At 45.8% G+C, this 25,498-nt stretch overlaps 2 protein-coding genes across 11 annotated transcripts in view; both read right to left on the bottom strand.

Annotated features, from left to right (window-relative positions):
• skap2 (src kinase associated phosphoprotein 2) overlaps positions 1 to 25,498 on the bottom strand; it is a 1,200,731-nt gene that overhangs the window by 983,472 nt on the left and 191,761 nt on the right. The gene's annotated exons all lie outside the window — the stretch shown is intronic.
• LOC140425295 (src kinase-associated phosphoprotein 2-like) overlaps positions 1 to 25,498 on the bottom strand; it is a 173,081-nt gene that overhangs the window by 11,332 nt on the left and 136,251 nt on the right. For 2 of the 4 annotated variants that reach the window (XM_072509429.1, XM_072509430.1), the window contains exon 3: positions 960 to 1,095. In XM_072509429.1, coding sequence (XP_072365530.1) covers positions 960 to 1,095 — 136 coding nt within the window. Of the gene's footprint in view, positions 1 to 959; positions 1,096 to 9,344; positions 9,390 to 25,498 lie in introns of all 4 variants that reach the window. The other 2 variants (XM_072509427.1, XM_072509426.1) reach the window with 1 other exon arrangement.

Genomic DNA, 25,498 nt, shown 5'->3' with positions numbered 1-25,498 from the left:
GAAAATTGCCACTAAAATCCGTTGCAGCATTTTCCCTATTAACATAATAAATTAGCTGATTCTGCAGAAACAAATTAAGAATGCCTACAACACATACCAGATGGTAGAAAAGTAAACAGATTTGAGGGAACAAATAGAACAGCACAGTAATATACACACAAAATGTAACAGTGCAGTTCAGTGACGCTATACTCTCCAGCAATATAAACAAACCAGGTCTCAGTTGGTTCTTTACACAAATATTTAATTCAATGAATATTTTGATTAGATTTTTGTTACAAGATCACTATTACACAATCACTAATATACAATTTCCAATTTTTCAATGAATTGCCTACAAAATAAGTAATTTCAAACAAGGTATGTATTCGTAACCCTGTTCATGCTAATACACTCTAGAATACATTCAACAGTATAACAATAGCTTTCATTTAGGAAATTTATGATGAAGTGCAAAAAGATAAATTTGTATTGAGAAAAAAACAGCAATGATGCATAAACCTAATACATCAACAATTATTATACTGCATTATATAATCACCATTGCATACAAGATTTTATTCAGCTTCCCAATGTTTAGGCTAATGTTTGAAGAAATGTATTTTTCACATTTTTCAGAGATGTATAAAGTAATATAAATGTTGTGCATTTCTGTCACAAGTAATAATTTTGATATGAAACAGCATAGCCGAGAAAGGCAGTCATTCAGAAGAATCTCTGTGTGACCTATCTAATAGAAATTAAAGGAACTTCCAAAAACTAGTCGGATGGTGTATGAACTCTATTTACTGTCATCATATGCCACAGCATTGATATAGTTTTGTAAGCTGAACATCATTTGTACAAGGGTGTGGAATTCTGGGTAACGGCAATGAGCACCAGTCTCCGAATCAACGGTCTACTGGGGTAGTGAGCAAATGGAAGACAGATTGCCTGAGTTAAGAACCTACCATTTTTACCTGAATGCCTTTTAACATTTTCCAGCAGAAATTATTCACGAACTGGGAACCAGGATGAAATTCTTCCCTCTTTGGTTTATGGATGCCATAAACAATAGCATCATCTTCATATTCGCCACTTGGGCTAAAATTAATTCTGTCAATCAATTTATTGTATACAATTATATGTTTCATTGAAGCTCACATGTGTTAGATATCTGCAAAGCGTTTCATATAATCTATCAAAATGAATATTTGAAAAACTATTAAAATTCACCAACTTTTACGTTAGGTTGTCAGATTGTACCTTAGTTTTTATATTAATCATTTAAATTTTAAATTACCATTGCACATGACACACATTAGTTGTCATTACACAATCACTGATGCCATTGACAAAACTGGATTGTTTTGCATGATTAGTATAGAAATGTTAGCTCAAGATGCACATAATGCACAAAATGTATATTTTTCCAGATGTCACTGAAGCGCAACCATATCAATAATATTATGGCAGTAGGGTGAACCAAGATGTTATGGATAGTGAATTTGCTATAAAGGCACTGCGGATAGCAATCACCATAACCATTGTTCTATTTCATCAAAATCCAAATCTTGTTCAAAACCTCATTATCATATGCCAGAGCATTAATAGTGATGATTCAAGGATCTTGGAAGAAGCACAGTTGCTCAGAAGTAGACCTGTTATGTACACAAGACAATTTTATTTGGAGGCAGTGGCGGACACTCAATGCTTTTTCTAGTACTTTTTATAAAACAGAATTTTAAAAACTAAACAATTTGTTGATTCCCTTTTTAAAAATCATTTTACTTTTCCAGAAATTGAATTTATATTTTCTTACTTTGTCCAGGTGCTGATCATATGTTGTCACAACTATGGATTATGAACTACGTGGGGACATAGTGAGCTTTTAATTAAGACCTGTTTTTTTTAAAAAGGTCATACAAGTCACAAGCTGGCTGAGAAGGCAAAGTAACCACTTTCCAGGATCTCTACATGGATTATACTCAGTGCTGAAAGAGACAATGGAATGTTGCACTCTGAGTCACAAAGGATGAAGCAATGCAAAAACAAAATGTAATCTCCTGTGGAAATAATGGAAACTGGTTATCCTCTCAGCAGGAAACTTTCTCCCACGAGTCACATCCCAGAGAATTCTGTGGTTTTCCCCCCTTCCGTGAATACATAAGGAAAGGGGTTAAAACCAACGACAACTCTAGTATCTATGTGCTAGTCTGGTGTTCTGGTTCTACTGTGCTAGTCAGTGTGGTGTGGATCACAGCTGGAGAATATTGACTGGGCACCCCTGTGGTTGGCAGATAAAAGGTCTCGCACTCTCTCTCTCTCTCTGATTTCTGAAGGCAAGTTGAGTCAGCAAAGCCATAGTTGAAAATGAAGCAGGGCACCTCCTTTCAGCTAACCTGCAAATCCGAGAACCTCGAAACCAACTACCCAATACCCAAAGTTAGCTGTAACAAATCCAGGCATGGAACGTTTTACCAACCACCCTTCAAGGACAAGCCAAAGACCGATTCGTACGTCTTTTCAACTTTCAATTTTGGATTCACTTCTCAGCCAGAATTCTCCCATTTTGGGACTAAGTCCCACGGCGGGGCGAGAATGTGGAGTGTTTCCGCCTGCATAGGTTGGTGAGAAAACATACAAATCTTCTGCCGCCGACCTCATTAATTATGCACCCGTGGGTTTTCTACTGTATTGTATGGCGGGGCAGGCCTGATGTGTGTAGTCCGCCATCCTGTACGGGCACCAGGTTCAAAAAGTGCCCAACATCATTGACCCACTATTGAAGAAGAAAGGTGGGCCTCCTGAAAATGGAGATAGATGTTTCAGAGCACTCTAAGGCCGGAAAATGGATCTCCTGAGAAAGACGATGGATGACCAAGAACACTCTGAGGCTGGAGATTTGATCCCGTCCAGGACACTTAATCTGGAAGATCCATCTGTAGATGCCCTCCCTGCAACCCTCCCCCCTCCACCCATCCATTGCTGTGGTGTTCCAGGGTCACAAACCCCAGAGACAGCACCAGGCATTGCTTTTTAAAAAATATATTTTTATTCAAACAGGTTTTCATTATAACAAAAAAATACAGCAAATCTCAACTCCGTACTGTACCAAAAGTACACCCCCACAATCCCATTGTCCCTCCCCATCACCCTCCATATTGAAAACAAACATTAATAAAATTAAAAAGACAACCCCCCCCCCCCCCCCCCCGCCCGAAATTTGCTGGTGGTAATATGTTTCTTTAAAAAGGAGATGAAGGGCTTCCAACTCTAGTAAACCCTTTCACCGACTCCATCATGGTGTACCTGATCTTTTCAAGGTGCAAAAATTCCATCCGGTCCCTCAACAAAGCTGAGGCCTTAGTGGCACCGGGGACTTCCGCCCAAGCAGAACTCGTCTCCGGACTATTAGTGAGGCAAAGGCAAGGAAATCGGTCCTCATCCCCGCCTGCAGCACTGGCGAGTCCAAAACTCCAAAAATGGCAACCAATGGACACGGCTCCAGCTGAACACCCAAAATTACTGACATTATATCAAAAAAGATACCCAGAAATTAACAAGCTTGGGGCAAGACCAAAACATGTGCTTGTGATTCACCGACCACTAAAACATCGCTTACGCCTAACACCTGCCCATAGACATCCAAAATCTTACCCTCCTCTAACTCGCCACGGGCATGACCCTATCCATAAATGAAAGTGACAGTACCAGGGGAAAATGAGGAAGCTCCTTGCGTAAAAGAGTGCGCACCTGAAAGTACCTAAATTAATTCACTCTCGGGAGCTGGAACTTCTCGAACAACTCGCCGAGGCGGAGAAGCTACCCTCTAGAAACATGCCCCTAAACCTCCTCAAACCCTCCCTCTCCCATGGGTTCACTGGAAAATATTTGCTCTTGCCCAGATTCAGCTTGTACCCCGAAAAGGAGCCAAATTTCATCAGCAACTCCATTATCTCCCCCACATTGGAGAGTCGGTCCGAGATATATAGTAGCAAATTGTCCACATATAAGGACACTCTAAGCTCCCTCCTCTCAGGCTCTAACTCCCCTTAGATGATGTCAATGCAATGGCCAGAAGCTCAATTGCCAAAGCAAACAAAAGCGGACACAACGGGCACCTGTACCCCTGTCCAGTTGGAAATAACCATATCGAGACAGAAAGGATTCTCAGGGGGCTTGACAGGGTAGCTGCTGAGAGGATATTTACTCTTGTGGGAGAGTCTAGGGCCAGAGGCCATAATCTCAGAGCAAGGAATCTGACTTTAAGAGAGAGATGAGGAGGAATTTCTTCTCTTAGAGCATAGTGAATCTGCGGAATTCTTTTCCGCGAGAGCCATAGAGACTGGTTTATTAAGTATGTTCAATGTTGAAATAGACAGATTTTTAATCAGTAAACAATCAAGGGTTATGGGATTAAGGCGGGAAAGCGGAGTTGAGGATTATCATATCTGATATGATCTCATTGTATGGCGGAACAGACCCGATGGGCCGAATGGCCAACTTCTGCTCCAGCCTACTTCTGCTCTTGTCTTATGGTCTCTTGGATGTCCAGTCTTCAGTTGCTAGATCTGTTCAAATTCTATCCCATTTAACACAGTGGTTGTGCCACACAACACAATGAGGGTATTCTCAATGTGAAGACAAGACTTTATCTCCACAATGACTGTGTGGTGGTCACTCCCACCAATACTGTCAGGGACAGGTGCACCTATGGCAGGCAGGTTAGTGAGGATGAGGTCAAGTAATTTTTCTTCTTTCAGCTAAGAGGGGACGGTACGTGGAAATCAGCAGGCAGTTTCCTTGCCCATGTTTGACTTGGTACCATGAGACTTCATGAGATCCAGAATCGATGCTGAGGACTCCCAGGACAACTCCCTCCTGACTATATACAACTGTGCTGCCACCTCTGCTGGGTCTGTCCTGCCAGTGGGAAAGGAATGGTGATGGTGGGACATTATTTGTCAGGTATGATTCCGTGATTATGATGATGTAAGGCTGATGCTCTATAAGTCTGTGAGATCGTTCCCAATTTTCACACAAGCACTTGTTATATTACCATGATTGGTGATATGTTGTATTCTTTGTCCATCCTTCCAAATGACCCAATGTAATGTTGACAAAGAATATACCAATCATAAGGTTGAAACAAAACTAATTTATTATTACACTACTAATTAAATTAAGTTTGAACACTCTACTGAGCTACAGATAATAATTAAATGATATTGAATCAGTCTTACAGTACTCAATATTATATCTAGTCACGAACTACACTATGATCTAACCTCGTGTTATCTCTATCTACTCTAAGCTTGTTCTTGTGCTTTCACCATACTTCTCCTTTCCTGAAGGAAACACCCTCTAGTGTTTGACTTACACAGAGATGTAATTATTAGCCCTTCACTAACCTGACTATATACATATCATTACATCACCCAGAAGTTAGTAAGGAGGAATTTGCAGGGTTGACAGGGCTAGGTTTGTCATTGTTGTTTGCAGTGCCTCAGTCGATGCTGGATGGTTCGTCTGGTTTTTTTTCTTTTTATTGATTTTTGATACAACTGAATGGGCCATTTCGGGTGGGCGGCACGGTGCCACAGTGGTTAGCACTGCTGCCTCACAGTGCCAGAAACCCAGGTTAAATTCCGTCCTTGAGTAACTGACTGTGTGGAGTTTGAACTTTCTCCCGTGTCTGCTTGGGTTTCCTCCGGGTTCTCCGGTTTCCTCCCAAAGTCCAAAGATGCGCAGGTTAGGTAGATTGACCATGCTAAATTGTCAAAAAGGTTAGGTGGGGTTACTGGGCTGTGACGGGGGCATGGGACTAGCTAAAGTGCTCTTTCCAAGAGTTGGTGCAGACTCGACGGGCCGAATGGCCTCCTTCTGCACTGCGAAGATCCTTTGATTCAGACGGTATTTAAGAATAAACTGCATTAAATCTGGCCCAGCTAGTAGAACAAATGAAGGACGATTTTCGGAGATGGGACACGCTCCCGTTGTCATTAGCTGTGAGGGTGCAAACGGTGAAGACCTCCCGAGATTCCTGTTCGTGTTTCAATGTCTCCCCATCTTTATTCCGCAGTCCTTTTTTAAACGGGTCAACAAAGTGATCTCTGGCTTTGTTTGGGCGGGTAAGACCCCGCGGGTAAGGAAGGTAATGCTTGAGCGGAGTCGGAAAAAGGACGGGCTGGCGCTGCCAAACTTTAGTAACTATTACTGGGCGGCGAATATAGCCATGATCAAGAAGTGGGTGGTGGGGGAGGGGCCGGCATGGGAGCGTATGGAGGTGGCTTCATGCAAGGGCACCAGTTTGGGGGTATTGGCAACTGCGCCTCTGCCGCTCCCGCCAGCACGGTACTCCACCAGCCCCGTGGTGGTGGCAGCCCTTAGAGCCTGGGGGCAATGGAGGAGACATGTGAGAGCAGAGGGAGCATCGGTCTGGTCCCCAATCTGTAATAATCACCGGTTTGCCCCGGAAAGTATGGATGGGGGGGTTCCGGATATGGCAGAGAGCAGGGATTGAGAGAATGGGGGATATGTTTATAAAGGGGAGCTTTCCGAAAATGAGGGCGCTGGAGGAGAAGTTTGGGTTGGCAAGGGGAAACTAATTCAGGTATCTGCAGGTGCGGGACTTCCTACGTAAACAGGTGTCAACCTTCCCACTTCTACCGCTAAGGGAGATTCAGGACAGGGTCGTTTCCGGAGGGTGGGTAGGAGAAGGGAGCGTCTCGGACGTTTACAAGGAACTTATGGGGTCAGAGGAGACGCAGACCGAGGAGCTCAAGCGCAAGTGAGAGGAGCAGCTGGGAGGAGATAGAGGATGGTCTACAGGCGAACGCGTTGAGTCAACGCGTCCGCAACATGTGCCAGGCTCAGCCTGATACAATTTAAGGTCGTTCACTGGGCTCACATGACAGTGGTCCGGATGAGCAGAATCTTTGGGGTGGAAGACAGGTGTGCAAAATGTGTGGGAGGACCAGCGAACCATGTTCACATGTTCTGGGCATGTCTGAAGCTTAGGGAATTTTGGCAGTGGTTTGCGGACGTCATGTCCATGGTGTTAAAAACAAGGGTGGCGCTGAGTCCAGAGGTGGCGATTTTCGGGGTGTCGGAAGACCCGGGAATCCAGGAGGAGAAAGAGGCAGACGTTCTAGCCTTTGCTTCCCTGGTAGCCCGGAGACGGATACTATTAGCTTGGAGGGACTCTAAGCCCCCGAAGTCTGAGACCCGGTTATCGGACATGGCTAGCTTTCTCTGTTTGGAGAAAATCAAGTTCGCCTTGAGAAGGTCACTGTTAAGGTTCGCCTGGAGGTGGCAACCGTTCGTCAACTTCTTTGCGGAAAATTAATCGTCAGCAGAAGTCATCGTCAGTTAGTTTAGCTTAGGAGGTTAATAAAGGTGGGACATGTAAGGGAGGGAGAAGGCTTTTGCACTATGTTTACAGTTTCATGTACATTGTTTATTGTGTTGTTGTGATACCAAAAAATACCTCAATAAAATGTTTATTAAAAAAATAGAATAAACTCCATTGCTTCATAGAAGCCAGAGCAGGTAAGGTTGGCAGGTTTCCTTCCCTAAAGGACATGAGTGAATCAGTTGGGTTTTTACAACACGCTAGGTAGGGTTACGGTGTTACAGTGAAACTGTCGGGGAGTGGGCATAGGTAGGGTGCTCTTTCGGACGGTCGGTGGAGACTCGATGGGCTGAATGGCCTCCTTCTGCACTGTGATGATTCTATTTTTCTATGACAATTGAAAATGGTTTCATGGTCATCATTAGACTTTTAATTCCAGATGTTTTATGAATTTTTAATTTCCAGAGCATTACCCTGGGTCTTTGGATTACTAATCAAGCGCCACCACCTCCCCATACCCAACTCTGAAAAGTGACAGTTATGATTTCAAGCACGAACAGTTTAATGCCTTGCTATTTTTCTACTTTAATGATTGTTCAAATGCTTTATTTGGTCAATTTGTGTACAGAATACCTCAGTTTAATTACTAAACTGAAATAATAGGTTTAAATATTGTAATTCTCAAAAACTTTGAATGAATTGATCTATACTTTGTTTGAAATATATTACATCAGCTTGATGAATGAGAAAATGCAATTACCTGCTTCCTGATACTCAGTTTGGGTTCACTCAGCTCTTGACCTCAGTGCAGCCTTGGCTCAAACATGGGCAAAAGAGCTGAACTCCAGAGGTGAGGCAGGAGCGACGGTGTTTCACATCAATGCAACATTTGACCGAGTGTGACATCAGGGAGCCCTAACAAAATTGGAGTCAATGGGAATCAGGGGGAAAACTCTTCACTGGTTGGAGTCATACCTAGCACAAAGGAAGATGATTGTGATTGGAGGTCAATCATCTCAGCTCCAGGACATCACTGCAGGAGTTCCTCAGGGTAGTGTCCCATGGCCAAGCACCTTCAGCTGCTTCATCAATGACCTTCCATCTATCATAAGGCCAGAAGTGAGGAAGTTGACTGCTCATTGTACAATGTTCAGCATTATTCACGAGTCATGGAATCACTACAGTGCAGAAGGAAGTCATTCGGCCGATCGAGTCTGCACCGACTCTCCAAAAGGACACCCTACCTAGGCCCACGCCCACGTCCCCACCGTAACCCCACCTAACCTTTTGGAAGCTGAGAGTCAATTTAGCATGGCCAATTCACCTAACCTGCACATCTTGGCCTGTGGGAGGAAACTGGAGCACCGGAAGGAAACCCACGCAGACAAAGGGAGAATGTGCAAACTCCACACAGTCACCCGAGGTGGGAATTGAATCTGACACTATGAGGCAGCAATGCAAACCACTGTGTCACCGTATCCCCCCAGTCCTCAGATACCGATGCAGCATATGCCCAAATGTTGCAAGACTTGGAAAATGTCCAGGCTTGGGCTGGCAAGTGGCAAGTAGCATTTACACCACACATGTCCAGGCAATCACCATCTCCAACAAGAGAGAATCTAACAATCACACCTTGACATTCAATGGCATTACTATTACTGTATCCCCCTCTATCAATATCCTGGGGTTACCATTGATCAGAAGCTGAACTGGACTAGCCATATAGAGGCTACAAGTGCAGGTCTGAGGCTAGGAATTCTATGGCGAGTAACTCACCTCCTGATTCCCCAAACCCTGTCCACCATCTACAAGACACAGTCAGGATATGATGGGATACTCACCACTGGCCGAGATGAGTGCAGCTCCAAGAACACTCAAAAAACTAGACACAATCCAGGTTAAAGTAGCCCGCTTGATTGGCATCCCTTCCACAAACATTCACTTGTCTACCACCCATGCACATTGGCAGCAGTGTGTACAATCTACAAGATGCTCTGCAGGAACTCACCAAGGTTCCTTCGGCAGCACTTTCCAAGTCCACGACTGTGACCATCTGGAAGGACAAGGGAAGCAGACACATCGGAACATCACCACATCCAACTTTCCCTCCAAGCCACTCATCATCCTGAGTTGGAATTCCTTTACTGTTGCTGGGTCAAAATCCTGGAACTCCCTCCCTAACAGCACTCTGGGTGTACCTACGTCACGTGGCCTCCAGAGGTTAAAGGTCGCAACTCACCTTCAATTATAAGACAAATAGATAGGCGTTTTTGTGGCCCCAAACAAAACTCCAGGTTGTTGCCTTCCTGGTGCTAAGGTCAAGGATGTCTCAGAGCGGTTACAGGATATTCTGGAGGGGAGAGTGAACAGCCAGTGGTCATGGTACACATTGGTACAAATGACATAGCTTTAAAAAAAAAAGGGATGAGGGCCTAAACATAGAATATAGGGAGTTTGGAAGAATGTTGAGAAATCAGACCTCAAATGTAGTGATCTCAGGATTACTATCAGTACCTCATGCAAGTCAGAGTAGAAACAGCTGAAGAGATGGTGTGAGGGGGAGGGTTTCAGATTCCTGGGCATTTGACCAGTTCTGGGGGACCAGTACAAACTGGTCAGGTTACACGTGGGCAGGACCGGCACTGATGCCCTTGGGGTAGTATTTGCTAGTGTGGCTGGGGAGGGTTTAAACTAAAAAGGCAGGCGGGTGGGAACCTATGCAAGGAGTCAGAGGAGGGGGAACCAAGGACAAAAACAAAAGTAAGAAAGGGTTATAAGAAAAGTGATAGGCAGAGAAACCAAGGACCAGATTCAAGCAGGGCCACAGTGAAAAATATTGGGAGCGGGACAAGTAATGTTAAAAAGACAAGCCTAAAGGCTTTGTGCCGTAATGCGCGGAGCATTCACAATAAAGTAGATGAACGAATCGTGCAAATAGATGTAATTAGGTTTGATTTAATTGGGATTATATTGGTTTTATAAATTTAGAATACCCAATTTATTTTCCAATTAAGGGGCAATTTAGTGTGGCCAATCCATCTACCCTGCAAATCTTTGGGTTGTGGGGGCAAAACCCAACACAAACACAAGGAAAATGTACAAACTTCACACGGAGAGTGACCAGGATCGAACCTGGGACCCCAGCGCCGTGAGGCAGCAGTGCTACCCACTGTGCCACCGTGCTGCCCCCTTAATTGGGATTACTGAGACATGGCTGCAGGGTGACCAGGGATGCAAACTGAACATCTAGGGGTATTCAGTATTTGGGAAGAACAGACAAAAAGGAAAAGGCGGTGAAGTTGCATTGCTGGTTCAAGAGGAAATTAACGCAATTGTGAGGAAGGATATTAGCTCCTACGATGTGGAACCTGTACAGGTCGAGCTGAGAAACACCAAGGGGCAAAAAGTTTTAGTGGGAGATGCGTATAGATCCCCAAACGGTAGCCGTAATGTTGGGAATGGCATTAAAGGGGAAATTAGAGACTAATGTGATAAAGGAGCATCTGTATTTATTGGTCATTTTAATCTGCCTATAGATTGGGCAAATCCAATTTGTCACAATACCATAGAGGAGGAATTCCTGAAGTGCATACGCGATGCTTTTCTGGACCAATACATTGAGGAACCAGCTGGAGAACAGGCCATCCTAGACTGGTTACTGTGTAATGAGTATGGAATCATTGGATCTAGTTGTGCGAGACCCCTTGGGGATAAGCGACCATAACATGATATAATTTTTCATCAAGATGGAGAGTGACGCAGTTGATTCTGAGACTACGTCCTGAATCTTAATAAAGGAAACTACGATGATATGAGGCGAGTTGGCTATTATCGATTGAGAAACGTTACTCAAAGGCATGACTGTGGATAGGCAACTACAAACATCCATGGAATGCATGGGGAAACTGCAACAATTGTTAATTCCTGTCTGACACAAAAGTAAAACAGGAAAGGTGGCCAAACCATGGCTTACAAGGAAAATTAGAGATAGTACTCAATCCAAGGAAGAAGCATACAAATTGGCCAAGAAAAACAACAGTCTGAAGATTGGGAGCAGTTTAGAATTCAGTAAAGGAGAACCAAGGGATCGATTAAGAAGGGAAAAATAGAGTATGAGAGTAAGCTTGCAGGGAACATAAAAACTGACTGTAAAAGTTTCTATAGGTACGTAAAGAGAAAAAGATTGGTGAAGACAAATGTAGGTCCCTTTCAGTCAGAAACAGGGGAATTCATAATGGGAAACAAAGAAATGGCTGAGTAACTAAATACAGAACAAAGGACAAAGAACAATACAGCACAGGAAAAGGCCCTTTGGCCCTCCAAGCCTGCGCCAACCATGGTACCTGCCCAAACAAAAACCGTCTGCACTTACGGAGTCCGTATCCTTCCATTCCCGCCCTATTAATATATTTGTCTTGATGCCCCTTAAATGCTGCGATTGTACCTGCACCGACCACCTTCCCAGGCAGCGCGTTCCATATATTTACCACCCTCTGTGTAAAAAAACTTGCCTAGCACATCTGTTCTAAACTTTTCCCCACACACTTTAAACCTATGTCCTCTAGTACTTGACTCTCCTACCCGAGGAAAGAGCATCTGACTATCCACTCTGCCCATGCCACTCATAATCTTGTAGACCTCTATCAGGTCGCCTCTCAACCTCCGTCGTTCCAGTGAGAACAGACCGAATATATCTCACCTGTTCTCATAGCTAATGCCGTCCATACCAGGCAACATCCTAGAAAACCGCTTCTGTACCCTCTCCAAAGCATCCACATCCTCCTGGTAGTGTGGCGACCAGAACTGTACACAATATTCCAAGTGAGGCCTAACTAAGGTCCTGTACTGCTGCACCATGACTTGCCAATTTTTATGTCCAATGCCCCGACCGATGAAGGCCAGCATGCCGTATGCCTTCTTGACCACCTTATCCACATGCATTGCCACTTTCAGTGATCATTGGGCATGTACGCCCAGATCTCTCTGCCTGTCAGTACTCGCAAGAGTTCTACCATTTATTGTGTAATTCCTACATGCATTGGTCCTTCCAACGTGCATTACCTCACACTTGTCCGGATTAAGCTCTATCTGCCATTTCTCCGCCCAAGGCTCCAACCAGTTTATATCCTGCTGTATCCTCTGACAATCCTCTTCACTTTCTACAACTCCACCAATTTTTGTGCCGTCTGTGAACTTACTAATCCGACCAGCTACATTTTCTTCCAAATCATTTATATACACCACGAACAATAAAGGCCACAGAACTGATCCCTGTGGAATGCCGCTAGTCACAGCCTTCCGTTCAGAAAAGCACCCTTCTACTGCTACCCTGTGTCTTCTGTGCCCAAGCCAGTTCTGTATCCAACTTGCCAGCTTTCCTCTGATCCCATGTGATTTCACCTTTGTACCAGTCTACCATGAGGTATCTTGTCAAAGGCCTGACTGAAGTCCATCTACTGCCTTTCCCTCATCTATCATTTTTGTCACTTCCTCAAAAAACTTGATCAAATTAGTGAAGCATGACCTCCCCTTCACAAAACCATGCTGCCCATCACTAATAAGTCCATCTGTTTCCAAATGTGAGTATATCCTATCTCTAAAAATCTTTTCCAATAGTTTCCCTACCACTGACGTAAAGCTCACCGACCTATAATTTCCTGGATTATCCCTGCTGCCCTTATTAAACAATGGAACAGTCCTCTGGAACTTCACCTGTAGCCGAGAAGGATACAAAGATTAGTGTCAAGGCCCCAGCAATTTCCTCCCTTGCCTCCTGCAGTATTCTCAGGTAGATCCCATCAGGCCCTGGGGACTTATCTACTTTAATGCTTTTTAAGATGCCCAACACCTCCTCTTTATTAATGTCAATATGACTCAAAATATCTACACACTCTACCCTATACTCCTCATTCACCAAGACCTTCTCTTCGGTGAATACTGAGGCAAAGTATTCATTTAGTATATCTCCCATTTCCTCTGGTTGCATACATAGATTCCCTCCAATATCCTTGAATGGACCAACCCTTTCTCTGGCTACCCTCCTGCTATGTATAAAACGCCTTAGGATTTTCCTTAATCCTGTTTGTCAATGACATTTCATGACCCCTTTTAGCCTTCCTAACTCCGACCTTAAGATCCTTCCTACTTGCTTTATATTCTTCAAGGGCTTCCTCTGTACTGAGCCTTTTAGAACCTTACGAATGCTTCCTTTTTCTTTTTGACAAGATTCATAATATCCCTCGTTATTCAGGGTTCCCTATACTTGCCACCCGTATCTTTCGTCCTCACAGGTACATGCTGGTCCTGAATTCTAATCAACTGACATTTGAAAGCCTTCACATGCCGGATGTTGATTTTCCCTCAAACAGCACTCTCCAGATCCTGCCTAATACTGTTGTAATTAGCCTTCCCCCAGTCTAACACCTTCACCTGAGGACCACTCTTGTCCTTTTCCATAAGCAGCATAAAACTTACAGAATTATGATCACTGTTCCCTAAATGATCTCCTACTGAAACTTTGATCACCTGGCCAGCCCATTTCCCAGCACCAGGTCGAATATGGCCCCTTCCCGAGTTGGGCTATTTCTATATTGTTTCAAGAAACCCTCATGGACACTCCTTTCAAATTATGCTCCATCCACGCCTCCAGCAGTAAGTGTGTCCCAGTCAATATAGGGAAAGTTAAAATCACGCACCACGACAACCCTATTATTTATGTATCTTTCCAGGGCTTTGTTGCAGACTTTGTTATGTCTTCATAAACAAGGACACAAAGAAGATACTAGAACTATTGGGCAGACAGGGTTTAGTGAGAGCAAGGAACTGAAGGAGATCAATATTAGTAGAGAAATGGTGTTGGGAAATTGATGGGATAGAAGGCTGATAAATCCTCAGGGCCTGATAGTCTACATCCCAGAGTACCTAAGGAAGTGGCTCGAGAAATAGTGGATACATTTGTGGTCATCTTCCAAGATTTATAGACTCTGGAACAGTTCCTACAGATTGGAGGTTAGCTATTTAAAAAGGGATAGAGAGAAAAAAGAATTATAGACCAGTAAGCCTGATGTTGGTAGCGGAGAAAGTTCTAGAATCCATTATCAAAGATTTTATGAAGTCTTACAACACCAGGTTAAAGTCCAACAGGTTTGTTTCGATGTCACTAGCTTTCGGAGCGCTGCTCCTTCCTCAGGTGAATGAAGAGGTCTGTTCCAGAAACACATATATAGACAAATTCAAAGATGCCAAACAATGCTTGGAATGCGAGCATTAGCAGGTGATTAAATCTCTGCAAGACGTGCCAGATCATCGACATGGATACCACTATTACACGTGAGAACACCACCCACCAGGTATGCAGTACATACTCGTGCGACTCGGCCAACGTTGTCTACCTCATACGCTGCAGGAAAGGATGTCCCGAAGCGTGGTACATTGGCGAGACCATGCAGACGCTGCGACAACGAATGAACGGACATCGCGCAATAATCACCAGGCAGGAATGTTCCCTTCCAGTCGGGGAACACTTCAGCAGTCAAGGGCATTCAGCCTCTGATCTCCGGGTAAGCGTTCTCCAAGGCGGCCTTCAGGACCCGCGACAACGCAGAATCGCCGAGCAGAAACTTATAGCCAAGTTCCGCACACATGAGTGCAGCCTCAACCGGGACCTGGGATTCATGTCACATTACATTCATCCCCCACCATCTGGCCTGTGAAATCCTACCAACTGTCCTGGCTTGAGACAATTCACACCTCTTTAACCTGGGGTTACCCCATCTCTGGATCTGTAAAGATTTAATCACCTGCTAATGCTCGCATTCCAAGCATTGTTTGGCATCTTTGAATTTGTCTATATATGTGTTTCTGGAACAGACCTCTTCATTCACCTGAGGAAGGAGCAGCGCTCCGAAAGCTAGTGACATCGAAACAAACCTGTTGGACTTTAACCTGGTGTTGTAAGACTTCGTACTGTGCTCACCCCAGTCCAACGCCGGCATCTCCACATCATGGCTACCATCGACACCGCAAACTGCCGGCTCAAAGTGGAGAGGATCTCCAGGAAGATCGCGCATATAGACACTGACATTAAGTTTCTACAAGGATGCAAGAAAGCAGACAAGATCCCGAAAGGGCTACAGATCACAAACCCACTCAAGTCGACCTACAACACAGACTTCGCTGAGAGACTCTGCCGTCGCACCTCTCTCACACTCCTCAACCACCTCGTCCGCCAGCTCTACAGCAGACGACGCAACCTGGAAACCAAGATAGAGGCCATATTCTCAACTTGCGCTCAGGACGCAGCAGACCAGCTGCGGAACACCGCCAAACAGATGAGACAACAATACTATGCCACCTATATGCATACCAAGAACAGAAAGCTTGAGAAACTTGGCATCACCACCGGCAGCAACCAAGCACCCCGGTGTCACAGTAGAAAACAATACAGGGAAATCTATTGTCAACTTGTCAGACTACACCCTTCAACCAGACGAAATCGAAGTCCTCAGCAGAGGGCTTAATTTCTGCACCACCACCAAAATGGACCCCATCAGTCTCGCGGCAGACACGGAGGAATTCATCAGGCGAATGAGGCTCTGGGAATTCTTCCACAGACCCCAAGAGGTCAACAGCGAACCCAAGCAGACTACCAATGAACCGGAACAGCAGACCGAGAGATCTGCGGTGCGGCAACCGAAGAGGAAAGAGTCGAATTGGACCCCTCCGGAAGGCCGCTGCCTTAGACTCGACATGTATGCTCAAGCCGTCAGGAGTCGCGTCAATGCCAGATTCATCAGTCGCATTCACAAGACAACCCCGAACGTCACCCAAGCACAACGCAATGCCATCCGCGCTCTCAAGACCAACCACAGCATCGTCATCAAACCAGCAGACAAAGGGGGGGCCACTGTCGTACTGAACAGAACGGACTACTGCAAAGAAGTATACCGACAACTGAACAACCAAGAACACTACAGACAGTTACCCGCAGATCCGACCAAGGAACACATCCGCCAACTTAACAGACTGATCAAGACCTTGGATCCAGATCTTCAGAGCACCCTACGTGCTCTCATCCCACGTACTCCCCGCATTGGAGATCTCTACTGCCTCCCAAAAATACATAAGGCCAACACACCAGGCCGCCCAATCGTTTCAGGCAATGGGTCCCTGTGTGAGAACCTCTCTGGCTACATCGAGGGCATCTTGAAACCCATCGTACAAGGTACACCCAGCTTCTGTCGCGACACGACGGACTTCCTACAGAAACTCAGCACCCATGGACCAGTTGAACCAGGAACATTCCTCGTCACAATGCACGTCTCGGCACTCTACACCAGCATCCCCCATGACGACGGCATTGCTGCAACAGCCTCAGTACTTAACACCGACAACTGCCAATCTCCAGACGCAATTCTGCAACTCATCCGCTTCATTCTGGATCACAACGTCTTCACCTTCGACAACAAGTTCTTCATCCAGACGCACGGAACAGCCATGGGGACCAAATTCGCACCCCAATACGCCAACATCTTCATGCACAAGTTTGAACAGGACCTACTCACCGCACAGGACCTTCAACCGATGTTATACACCAGACACATCGATGACATTTTTTTCCTTTGGACCTACGGCGAAGAATCACTGAAACGACTACACAATGACATTAATAAGTTCCATCCAACCATCAGATTCACCATGGACTACTCTCCAAAATCAGTTGCATTCTTGGACACACTCGTCTCCATCAAGGACGGTCACCTCAGCACTTCGCTTTACCGCAAACCCACGGATAACCTCATGATGCTCCACTTCTCCAGCTTCCACCCTAAACACATTAAAGAAGCCATCCCCTATGGACAAGCGCTCCGTATACACAGGATCTGCTCAGATGAGGAGGAGCGTAACAGACATCTACAGACGTTGAAAGATGCCCTCGTACGAACGGGATATGGCACTCGACTCATCGATCGACAGTTCCAACGCGCCACAGCGAAAAGCCGCACCGACCTCCTCAGAAGACAAACATGGGACACAACCGACAGAATACCCTTCGTCGTCCAGTACTTCCCCGGAGCGGAGAAACTACGTCATCTTCTTCACAGCCTTCAACACGTCATTGATGACGATGAACATCTTGCCATGGTCATCCCCACACCCCCACTACTTGCCTTCAAACAACCGCGCAACCTCAAACGAACCATTGTTTGCAGCAAACTACCCAGTCTTCAGAACAGTGACCACAACACCACACAACCCTGTCATGGCAATCTCTGCAAGACGTGCCAGATCATCGACATGGATACCACTATTACACGTGAGAACACCACCCACCAGGTACGCGGTACATACTCGTGCGACTCGGCCAACGTTGTCTACCTCATACGCTGCAGGAAAGGATGTCCCGAAGCGTGGTACATTGGCGAGACCATGCAGACGCTGCGACAACGAATGAACGGACATCGCGCAACAATCACCAGGCAGGAATGTTCCCTTCCAGTCGGGGAACACTTCAGCAGTCAAGGGCATTCAGCCTCTGATCTCCGGGTAAGCGTTCTCCAAGGCGGCCTTCAGGACCCGCGACAACGCAGAATCGCCGAGCAGAAACTTATAGCCAAGTTCCGCACACATGAGTGCGGCCTCAACCGGGACCTGGGATTCATGTCACATTACATTCATCCCCCACCATCTGGCCTGCAAAATCCTACCAACTGTCCTGGCTTGAGACAATTCACACCTCTTTAACCTGGGGTTACCCCATCTCTGGATCTGTAAAGATTTAATCACCTGCTAATGCTCGCATTCCAAGCATTGTTTGGCATCTTTGAATTTGTCTATATATGTGTTTCTGGAACAGACCTCTTCATTCACCTGAGGAAGGAGCAGCGCTCCGAAAGCTAGTGACATCGAAACAAACCTGTTGGACTTTAACCTGGTGTTGTAAGACTTCGTACTGTGCTCACCCCAGTCCAACGCCGGCATCTCCACATCAAAGATTTTATAGCAGAGCCCAGAGAACAGTGGCAGCATGGATTTATGAGGGGGAAGACATGCTTGACAAATCTACTAGAAATCTTTGAGGATGTAACTAGTACAGTTGATGAGGGGGAGCGAGTGGATGTGGTTTAATTGGACGTTCAGAAGGCTTTCAACAAAGTCCCACGTAAGAGATTAGCGTGTAAAATTTAAGCGCGTGAGATTCGCAATACTAGTGTATCGAGATGGATAGAAAACAGGTTGGCAGAGAGGAAACAAATAGTAGGAATTAACACGCCTTTTTCCAAATGGCAAGCAGTAACTAGTGGGGTACTGCAGGGACTGAGATTTTCACAATATATATTAATGATTTAAACGAGGGAGCGAAAGATAATGGGCGCGATTCTCTGAAATGGAGACAGAGTGTTCACGATGGCGCGAAACGGCCCTTATCCCGACCGATTCAGGGCCCGAAAATGGGCTAGGAGCGGCGCCGCGTCATTTACGCGCGCCATGCCTTGGCGCCGCATACATGACGCGGCCGGCGCCGCATAACTGGCGTCACCCGCGCATGCGCGTTTTGGCCAGCGCCAACCGTGCATGCGTGGTTGCCGTCCCCCCGGCAAAATATGTCCGGCGGATCTTGCGGGGCTGCGGAAAAAGGATGTCCTCCTTCAGAGAGGCCGGCCCGACGATCGGTGGGCACCGATCGCCGGCCAGACACCATATGAGGCCCCCCCCAGTGCAGGATCCCCCCCCCCCCCCCCCGCAGCCCATCCCCCTAGCGTTCCCACGCTGTTCCCGCCGGCAGCGACCAGGTGTGGATGGCGACGGGGGAACCCGTCATTTTGGGCAGGCCGCTCGGCCCATCCGGCACTGAGAATCGCGGGGGTACCGGTGAATCGCCATTTTGGCTGTCTCGGGCGATTCACTGGACCGCGGCGTGCAAAACGCGATTATGCTGATCTGGCCGCTTCCAGGGCGTCGGACCGGCATCGTGGGAAAATTTGGCGACCCAGGCGATTCTCTGAAACGGCGCAGGAGCAGAGAATCGTGCCCAATATCTCCAAATTTGCAAACTTGGGACGCAATGTGGCCAGTAAATTTCACGAGAGGACTCTCGTGAGATTTACCTGGCTAATCATGCCTTGCGAGATCTAACGGGATCTCGCGAGACATTGTGACCTGGATATCACCCAAAACGGATGGGACCTAAATTTGCATATGTAAGTGGGCAGTTAGGCACACTTGAATATGCACTCGCTGGATCTAACCAGTGCCCGGGAGCGAATACCCTCGCTGAGGAGACAACGGAAGGGCCCTGTTTAGCACATGGCTCCACAAACGGGGACCAAGTGGAATGGCACTTGGGGCGGTCTCCTAGACGATCAGAGCTCCTGGGTGATTGGTGCCTGGGCACCCTGGTACTGATGCCTTGCCATGGTGCCAGGTGGCAGTGTGCCAGAGATGGGGACCAGGGGTGCCTTGCCCTTATGTGGTGGGGTGCAGGGGGCTCAATGACCTCCTTATAGCTGAGTTGTGGGAGGGGTCCGGAGGCCACGGTGGGTGGTCTACAGATCCTACTCTGACTTCATTAGTGCAGGAAGTAGGACTAATTGTGGCCTCGGTAGGGCATTCCTTGCTAAGGCCCCAAAACGAAGCACAGTTCCGTTTAATAGCGGAGTTGTTCTTGGTGCTTTCTGTGTCGGGAAACACATAGCTAAATGCGCTCGGCACAGGGCTCTGTTTCATTTTCGTTAAATTGTGCCCAAAGTTGGGTGGGAGGGTGAGCTATGAGGATGATGCAGAGATCTTTCAATGTGATCTGGACAAGTTGACTGAGTGGGCAAATGAATGGCAGATGCAGTATGATTTGGATAAATGTGAGGTAATCCACTTTGATAGCAAAAACAGGAATGCAGACTATTATCTGAATGTCCATAGATTAGGAGCGGGGAAAATGCAACAAGACCTGGATGTCCTCGTACACCAGTCACTGAAGATAAGCATGCAGGTGCAACAGGCAGTAAATAAGATAATGGTATGTTGGCCTTCACTGCGAGAGGATTAGAATACAGGAGCAGGGATGTCTTGCTGCAATTATACAGGGCCCTGGTGAGGCCACACCTAGAATATTGTGTGTAGTTTTGGTTTCCTTATCTGAGGAAGGATGTTTTGCTCTCAAGGGAGTGCAGCAAAGGTTTAACATGCTGATTCCTGGGATGGCAGGACGGAGGTATGAGGAGAGATCGAGTCAGTAAGGGCTGTATTCGCTGGAGTTCAGAAAAATGAAGTGGGATCTTATAGAAACCTATAAAATTCTAACAGGACGAGAAAGGGTAGGTGCAAGAAGGATGTTCCTGATGGTGGGGGTGTCCAGAACCAAGGGTCGCAGTCTGAGGATACAGGGTAGACCAATTAGGACGGAGATTTTTCACTCAGAGAGTGATGAGCCTGTGGAATTTGTTACCACAGAAAGTAATTGAGGCAAAACCATTGTATGTTTTCAAGAAGCAGTTCGAAATAACACTTGGGGTGAAGGGGATCAAAGGTTATGGGGGGGGGGGGGGGGGAGAGGGAATTAAGTTACTGAGTTGGATTATCAGCTGCGTTCATAATAAACAGTGGAGCAGGCTCAAAGGGCCGGATGGCCTCCTCCTGCTCCTTTTTTCTATGTTTCTGTATTTCTGAAGGGCAATTAGGAATGGACATTAATGCTGATCTAGCCAGTGACACCCATATCCCGTAAATTAATTTAAAAAAAACTCCAAACTGGCTGCTGTCTGTGTTTGACTATATAAGACAAACAGTACCCATAAAGTAACTCTTTGATTGTAAAGCATGTTATGAAATCTTGACAAAGTGATATTTAATTGGTTAATCCACCCCCATTCTCTTGCCCAAATACAGAAATTTTAATTTGTTAAACTCAGAGTGAAAAACATTATCAACAGAAAAAGTATTTAATTGGGCTTTGTGGGTTGTCAAATAGATCTCAATATTGGCTAATTCATTACCGAAGAAGCTTCTGCCATGTTAACTACTGGTATGACATTTCATTGCATACTCATTAAGATATTCAACATTGAAGGAATTTTCATAACCAATGCTGATTGCTTAGTATCATCTCGCAGTCATCTCTGTACAACGATGAAAAGTAATTTATGACTTCTAAAAAGGGCTAATGACTTAATCAGACTTTTAGCATTGCCCAGAGATAAACATGACCTAAAAATAAAAGTAATCTTTGTAAAGCTATATTTTTCCATTAACATTTTTTCCCCCAATTAAGGTGCAATTTAGCGTGGCCAATCCACTTACCCTGCACATGTTTGGGTTGTAGGGGTGAGAAGCACGCAGACATGGGGAGAATGTGCAAACTCTACCCGGGGCCGGGATCGAACCCGGGTCCGGGATCGAACCCGGGTCCGAGGCATCATGAGGCAGCAGTGCTAACCACTGAGCCACCGTGCCACCCTATTTATTTGTTCATTTTAAAGTTATAAGTAACTAATAGCCAGAATTAAAAAGGTAATTCAATACATTTGTCATTCTTAGGCATATGTTTCATCTCTTTGGGGTTTTGCAGTAGAATGCCTCAATTACCACTCCCACCCTCACTAAAACAATTTTATTGCTTTTTCACAGGGTAACAGAGTAATTTTCACATTGCTATCAGTTTTATATACCCTATTGTACTTCAGCAAAATGTAATACCCAAGTTGGGTTTAAAAAGTCGCATGTCATTTGTATAATATATACAAATGTGTCCTATTGGCATAAATATATTTATTCAAATACAAGGGGTGAGATTTCCTGACCACTCATGCTGGCAGCACTTTACAGCCCTGCCAACAGCGTACCCCTGCCACAGGTTTGCGGTGGCGTGGGTTGTGTTCAATGGGAAACCCTGCTGACAATGGCGGATCAAGAAGATCCCACCGCCAGCTACTGGCGATCTGCCCGCCACTGCTGCAGAACACTAGTGGTGGGGAAGGGAAATCCCACCCAAAATGTTCATCAGCTGGCAAAACAGTTTTCAAAGAACAAAAAAACTATACAGCACAGGAACAGGCCCTTCAGCCCTCTGAGTTTGTACCAGTCATGATACCACCCTTGGCCAAAACCCTCAGCACATGCTTGTGCCATTTCCCTCTATACCCATCCTGTCCATGTATTTGAGTAGATGCCTTTTGAACACTGTTAATGTATCTGCTTCCACAACCTCCCCTGGCAATGCGTTCCAGGCACTCATCACCCTCTGTGTAAAAACCTGCGTTGCACATCTCCTCTAAACTTTGCCCCACGGACCTGAAACCAATGCCCCCTGGTGACTGACCCCTCCACCCTGGGAAAGAGTGCCTGTCTATCCACTCTATCCATATCCCTCAGAAACTTGTAGACTTTATCAGGTCACCCCTCAACCTCCATTGTTCAAATGAAAACAGTATATTCAGCCTCGCTGCACAGCTAACACCGTCTAGACCAGGCAACATCCTGGTAAACCTCCTCTGCACCCTCTCCTAAGCCTCCACATCCTTCTGGTAGTGTGGCGACCAGAAGCGTGCGCAATGTTCGAAGTGCAGCCTTACCAACTTGCCAGCTTTTATACTAAATGCCCCATCCAATGAAGGCAAGCATTCCGTATGCTTTCTTGACTATCTTGTCCACTTGTGTTGTTAGATCTGTAGATCTGCACACCCAGATCTCTCTGACTTTCTATATTCCTAAGAGTTTTGCCATTTATGATTTATATTTCCCCTCTGATGTTAGACCTACCAAAATGCATTACCTCAAATTTGTCTCAATTAAGTTCCTGCATTCCTGAGTAAAATATTCAGTTCACCAATATGTCTTAGGTGGAAACATTTATATTAGACTACACTAATGCAACGTGATTCAGTGTTTTCAAAATCTGGTTCATTATTTGCAAGGAAAACTTAATTAGGTCTGGTAACCAATCACTTCATGTATACAAGAGGACACTTGCACTATAACATCCAAATATATTTATTATGGAATATCTTGATAATTACCCTATGTCATAAAATCGCAGATTCTAATGCCAATTTACTTAAAAGGTAATGTGTCAGCAACATCTATTTACTGACGTTATTTTGCAGAATAAAATTGAACAATATATTTTGGGATAAATATAAAAAATATTTCTTAATTTCAGAGCAGCTAGATTTATTGACAGAAAGATCATAGGTGAAAATGCATAGATGCACAGAACCATAAAAGCAATGCATACATCAATCAGAGTTTTCTGGTAGAAAAAAGGTGCTTGCTAATTATATCCAATAGAAACCAAGACTAAAAGGGTCAGATTTATAAATCTTATTGCATGTAACCAGTTTTCCCTAAAGTTGTGTATTTAACATGAGATTCTGGCTAACAGTAAAAACATAATAAAATATACCGATGATGCACATAGTTTGACAAAGAAAGGTTGTTGTAAATAAATAATGTCAGAATCAAATAATGTTCACATAGAAGATACTTCTATTCAGTTCATGCAGCTTTCAGACATAAAAACTATCCAAACATGTGGAAAATGGAGCGATAGTTAAATTATTACAGACTTTTTGCTAAGTGTTGAGAAATTCTGAAACAGTCAGAAAGTGAGTTTCCAAAACTAATCCATAATATTTGAGTAACTTGTCTACTCATTAATATATTGCAGCACTGAAATCAAAGGAAAATAAGCCAAGAAAAATCCTTTACATTTATTCTGAAATCATAAAATCCCTAGTGTAGAAGAAGGCCATTCGGTCCATCAGGTCTACACCGACCCTCTGAAAGAGCACCCTACCTAGGTCCAACTCCCTGCCCTATCCTTGTAACCCCAGCTAATCTTTGGACACTAAGGGGCAATTTAGATGGTCAAGCCACCTAACCTGCACATCTTTGGGCTGTGGGAGGAAATGGAGCATCCAGAGGAAACCCGCAGACACGGGAAGAATGTGCAAACTCCACACAAGTCACCCGAAGTCGGAATCGAACCCGGGTCCCTGGTGCTGTGAGGTAGCAGTGCTAACCACTGTGCCGCTGTGTTGCCCCAAGAAAAGGATATTTTGCAACATCATGGAAATCTTCTTTCCTGACAATTCAGAGGAGGGTACAACAGAGTACAGTGAAAATTGGAAAGTTCACAATATAAACTATTTAATACAATGACATAAAAAATCCTACTTATCTATTGAAAATATAGTGAAAATAATTTTACTTTAACTGATTACAATTTACCTTAACAATTTATCTGGACAAAACAAATATGTATTTGGTATGCTGCCAGGTAGATTGGTGTGTAAACAATGCATCACTGAGTAAGCAACCAGAAGGCACTTGCAATAATGGCGACTCACTAAGCAGCAGAATAGTCAGTTAAGTAGTGTAATAAGTGGAGTGGTAACATTGAATTAGAAAATACACTATTTTCCATCCATCACTGAACATCAGGGGTGAAATTCTCCGTAATTGGCGCAATGTCCGCCGACCAGTGGCAAAAACGGCGCAAATCAGTCCGGCATTGCGCCGCCCCAAAGGTGCGGAATCCTCCGCATCTTGACCGGCCGAGCCCTAACCTTGAGGGGCTAGGGCCGAGCCGGACTGATTTCCACCCCGCCAGCTGGCGGGAAAGGCCTTTGGTGCCCCGCCTGCTGGCGCGGAAATGACATTGCCGGGCGGCGCATGCGCGGGAGCGTCAGCGGACGCTCACGGGATCCCCGCGCATGCGCAGTGGAGGGAGTCTCTTCCACCTCCGCCATGGTGGAGACCGTGGCGAAGGCGGAAGGAAAAGAGTGCCCCCACGGCACAGGCCCGCCCGCGGATCGGTGGGCCCCGATCGCGGGCCAGGCCACCGTGGGGGCACTCCCCGGGGCCAGATCGCCCCACGCCGCCCCCCCCCCCCACCCAGGACCCCGGAGCCCGCCCGCGCCGCTTTGTCCCGCCAGTAAGAGAGGTGGTTTAATCCACGTCGGCGGGACAGGCATTCCAGCAGTGGGACTTCGGCCCATTCGGGCCGGAGAATCGCTGGGGGGGGGGGGGGGGGTGGGCCCGCCAACTGGCACGGCGCGATTCCCGCCCCGCCAAATCTCCGGTGCCGGAGAATTCGGCAACCGACGGGGGCGGGATTCACGCCAGCCCCCGGCGATTCTCCGACCCGGCGGGGGGTCAGAGAATCTC

This window comes from Scyliorhinus torazame, chromosome 6, assembly GCF_047496885.1.
Source record: "Scyliorhinus torazame isolate Kashiwa2021f chromosome 6, sScyTor2.1, whole genome shotgun sequence".
Taxonomy (NCBI): Eukaryota; Metazoa; Chordata; class Chondrichthyes; order Carcharhiniformes; family Scyliorhinidae; genus Scyliorhinus; species Scyliorhinus torazame.
This window is presented reverse-complemented; position numbering and strand designations above follow the sequence as displayed.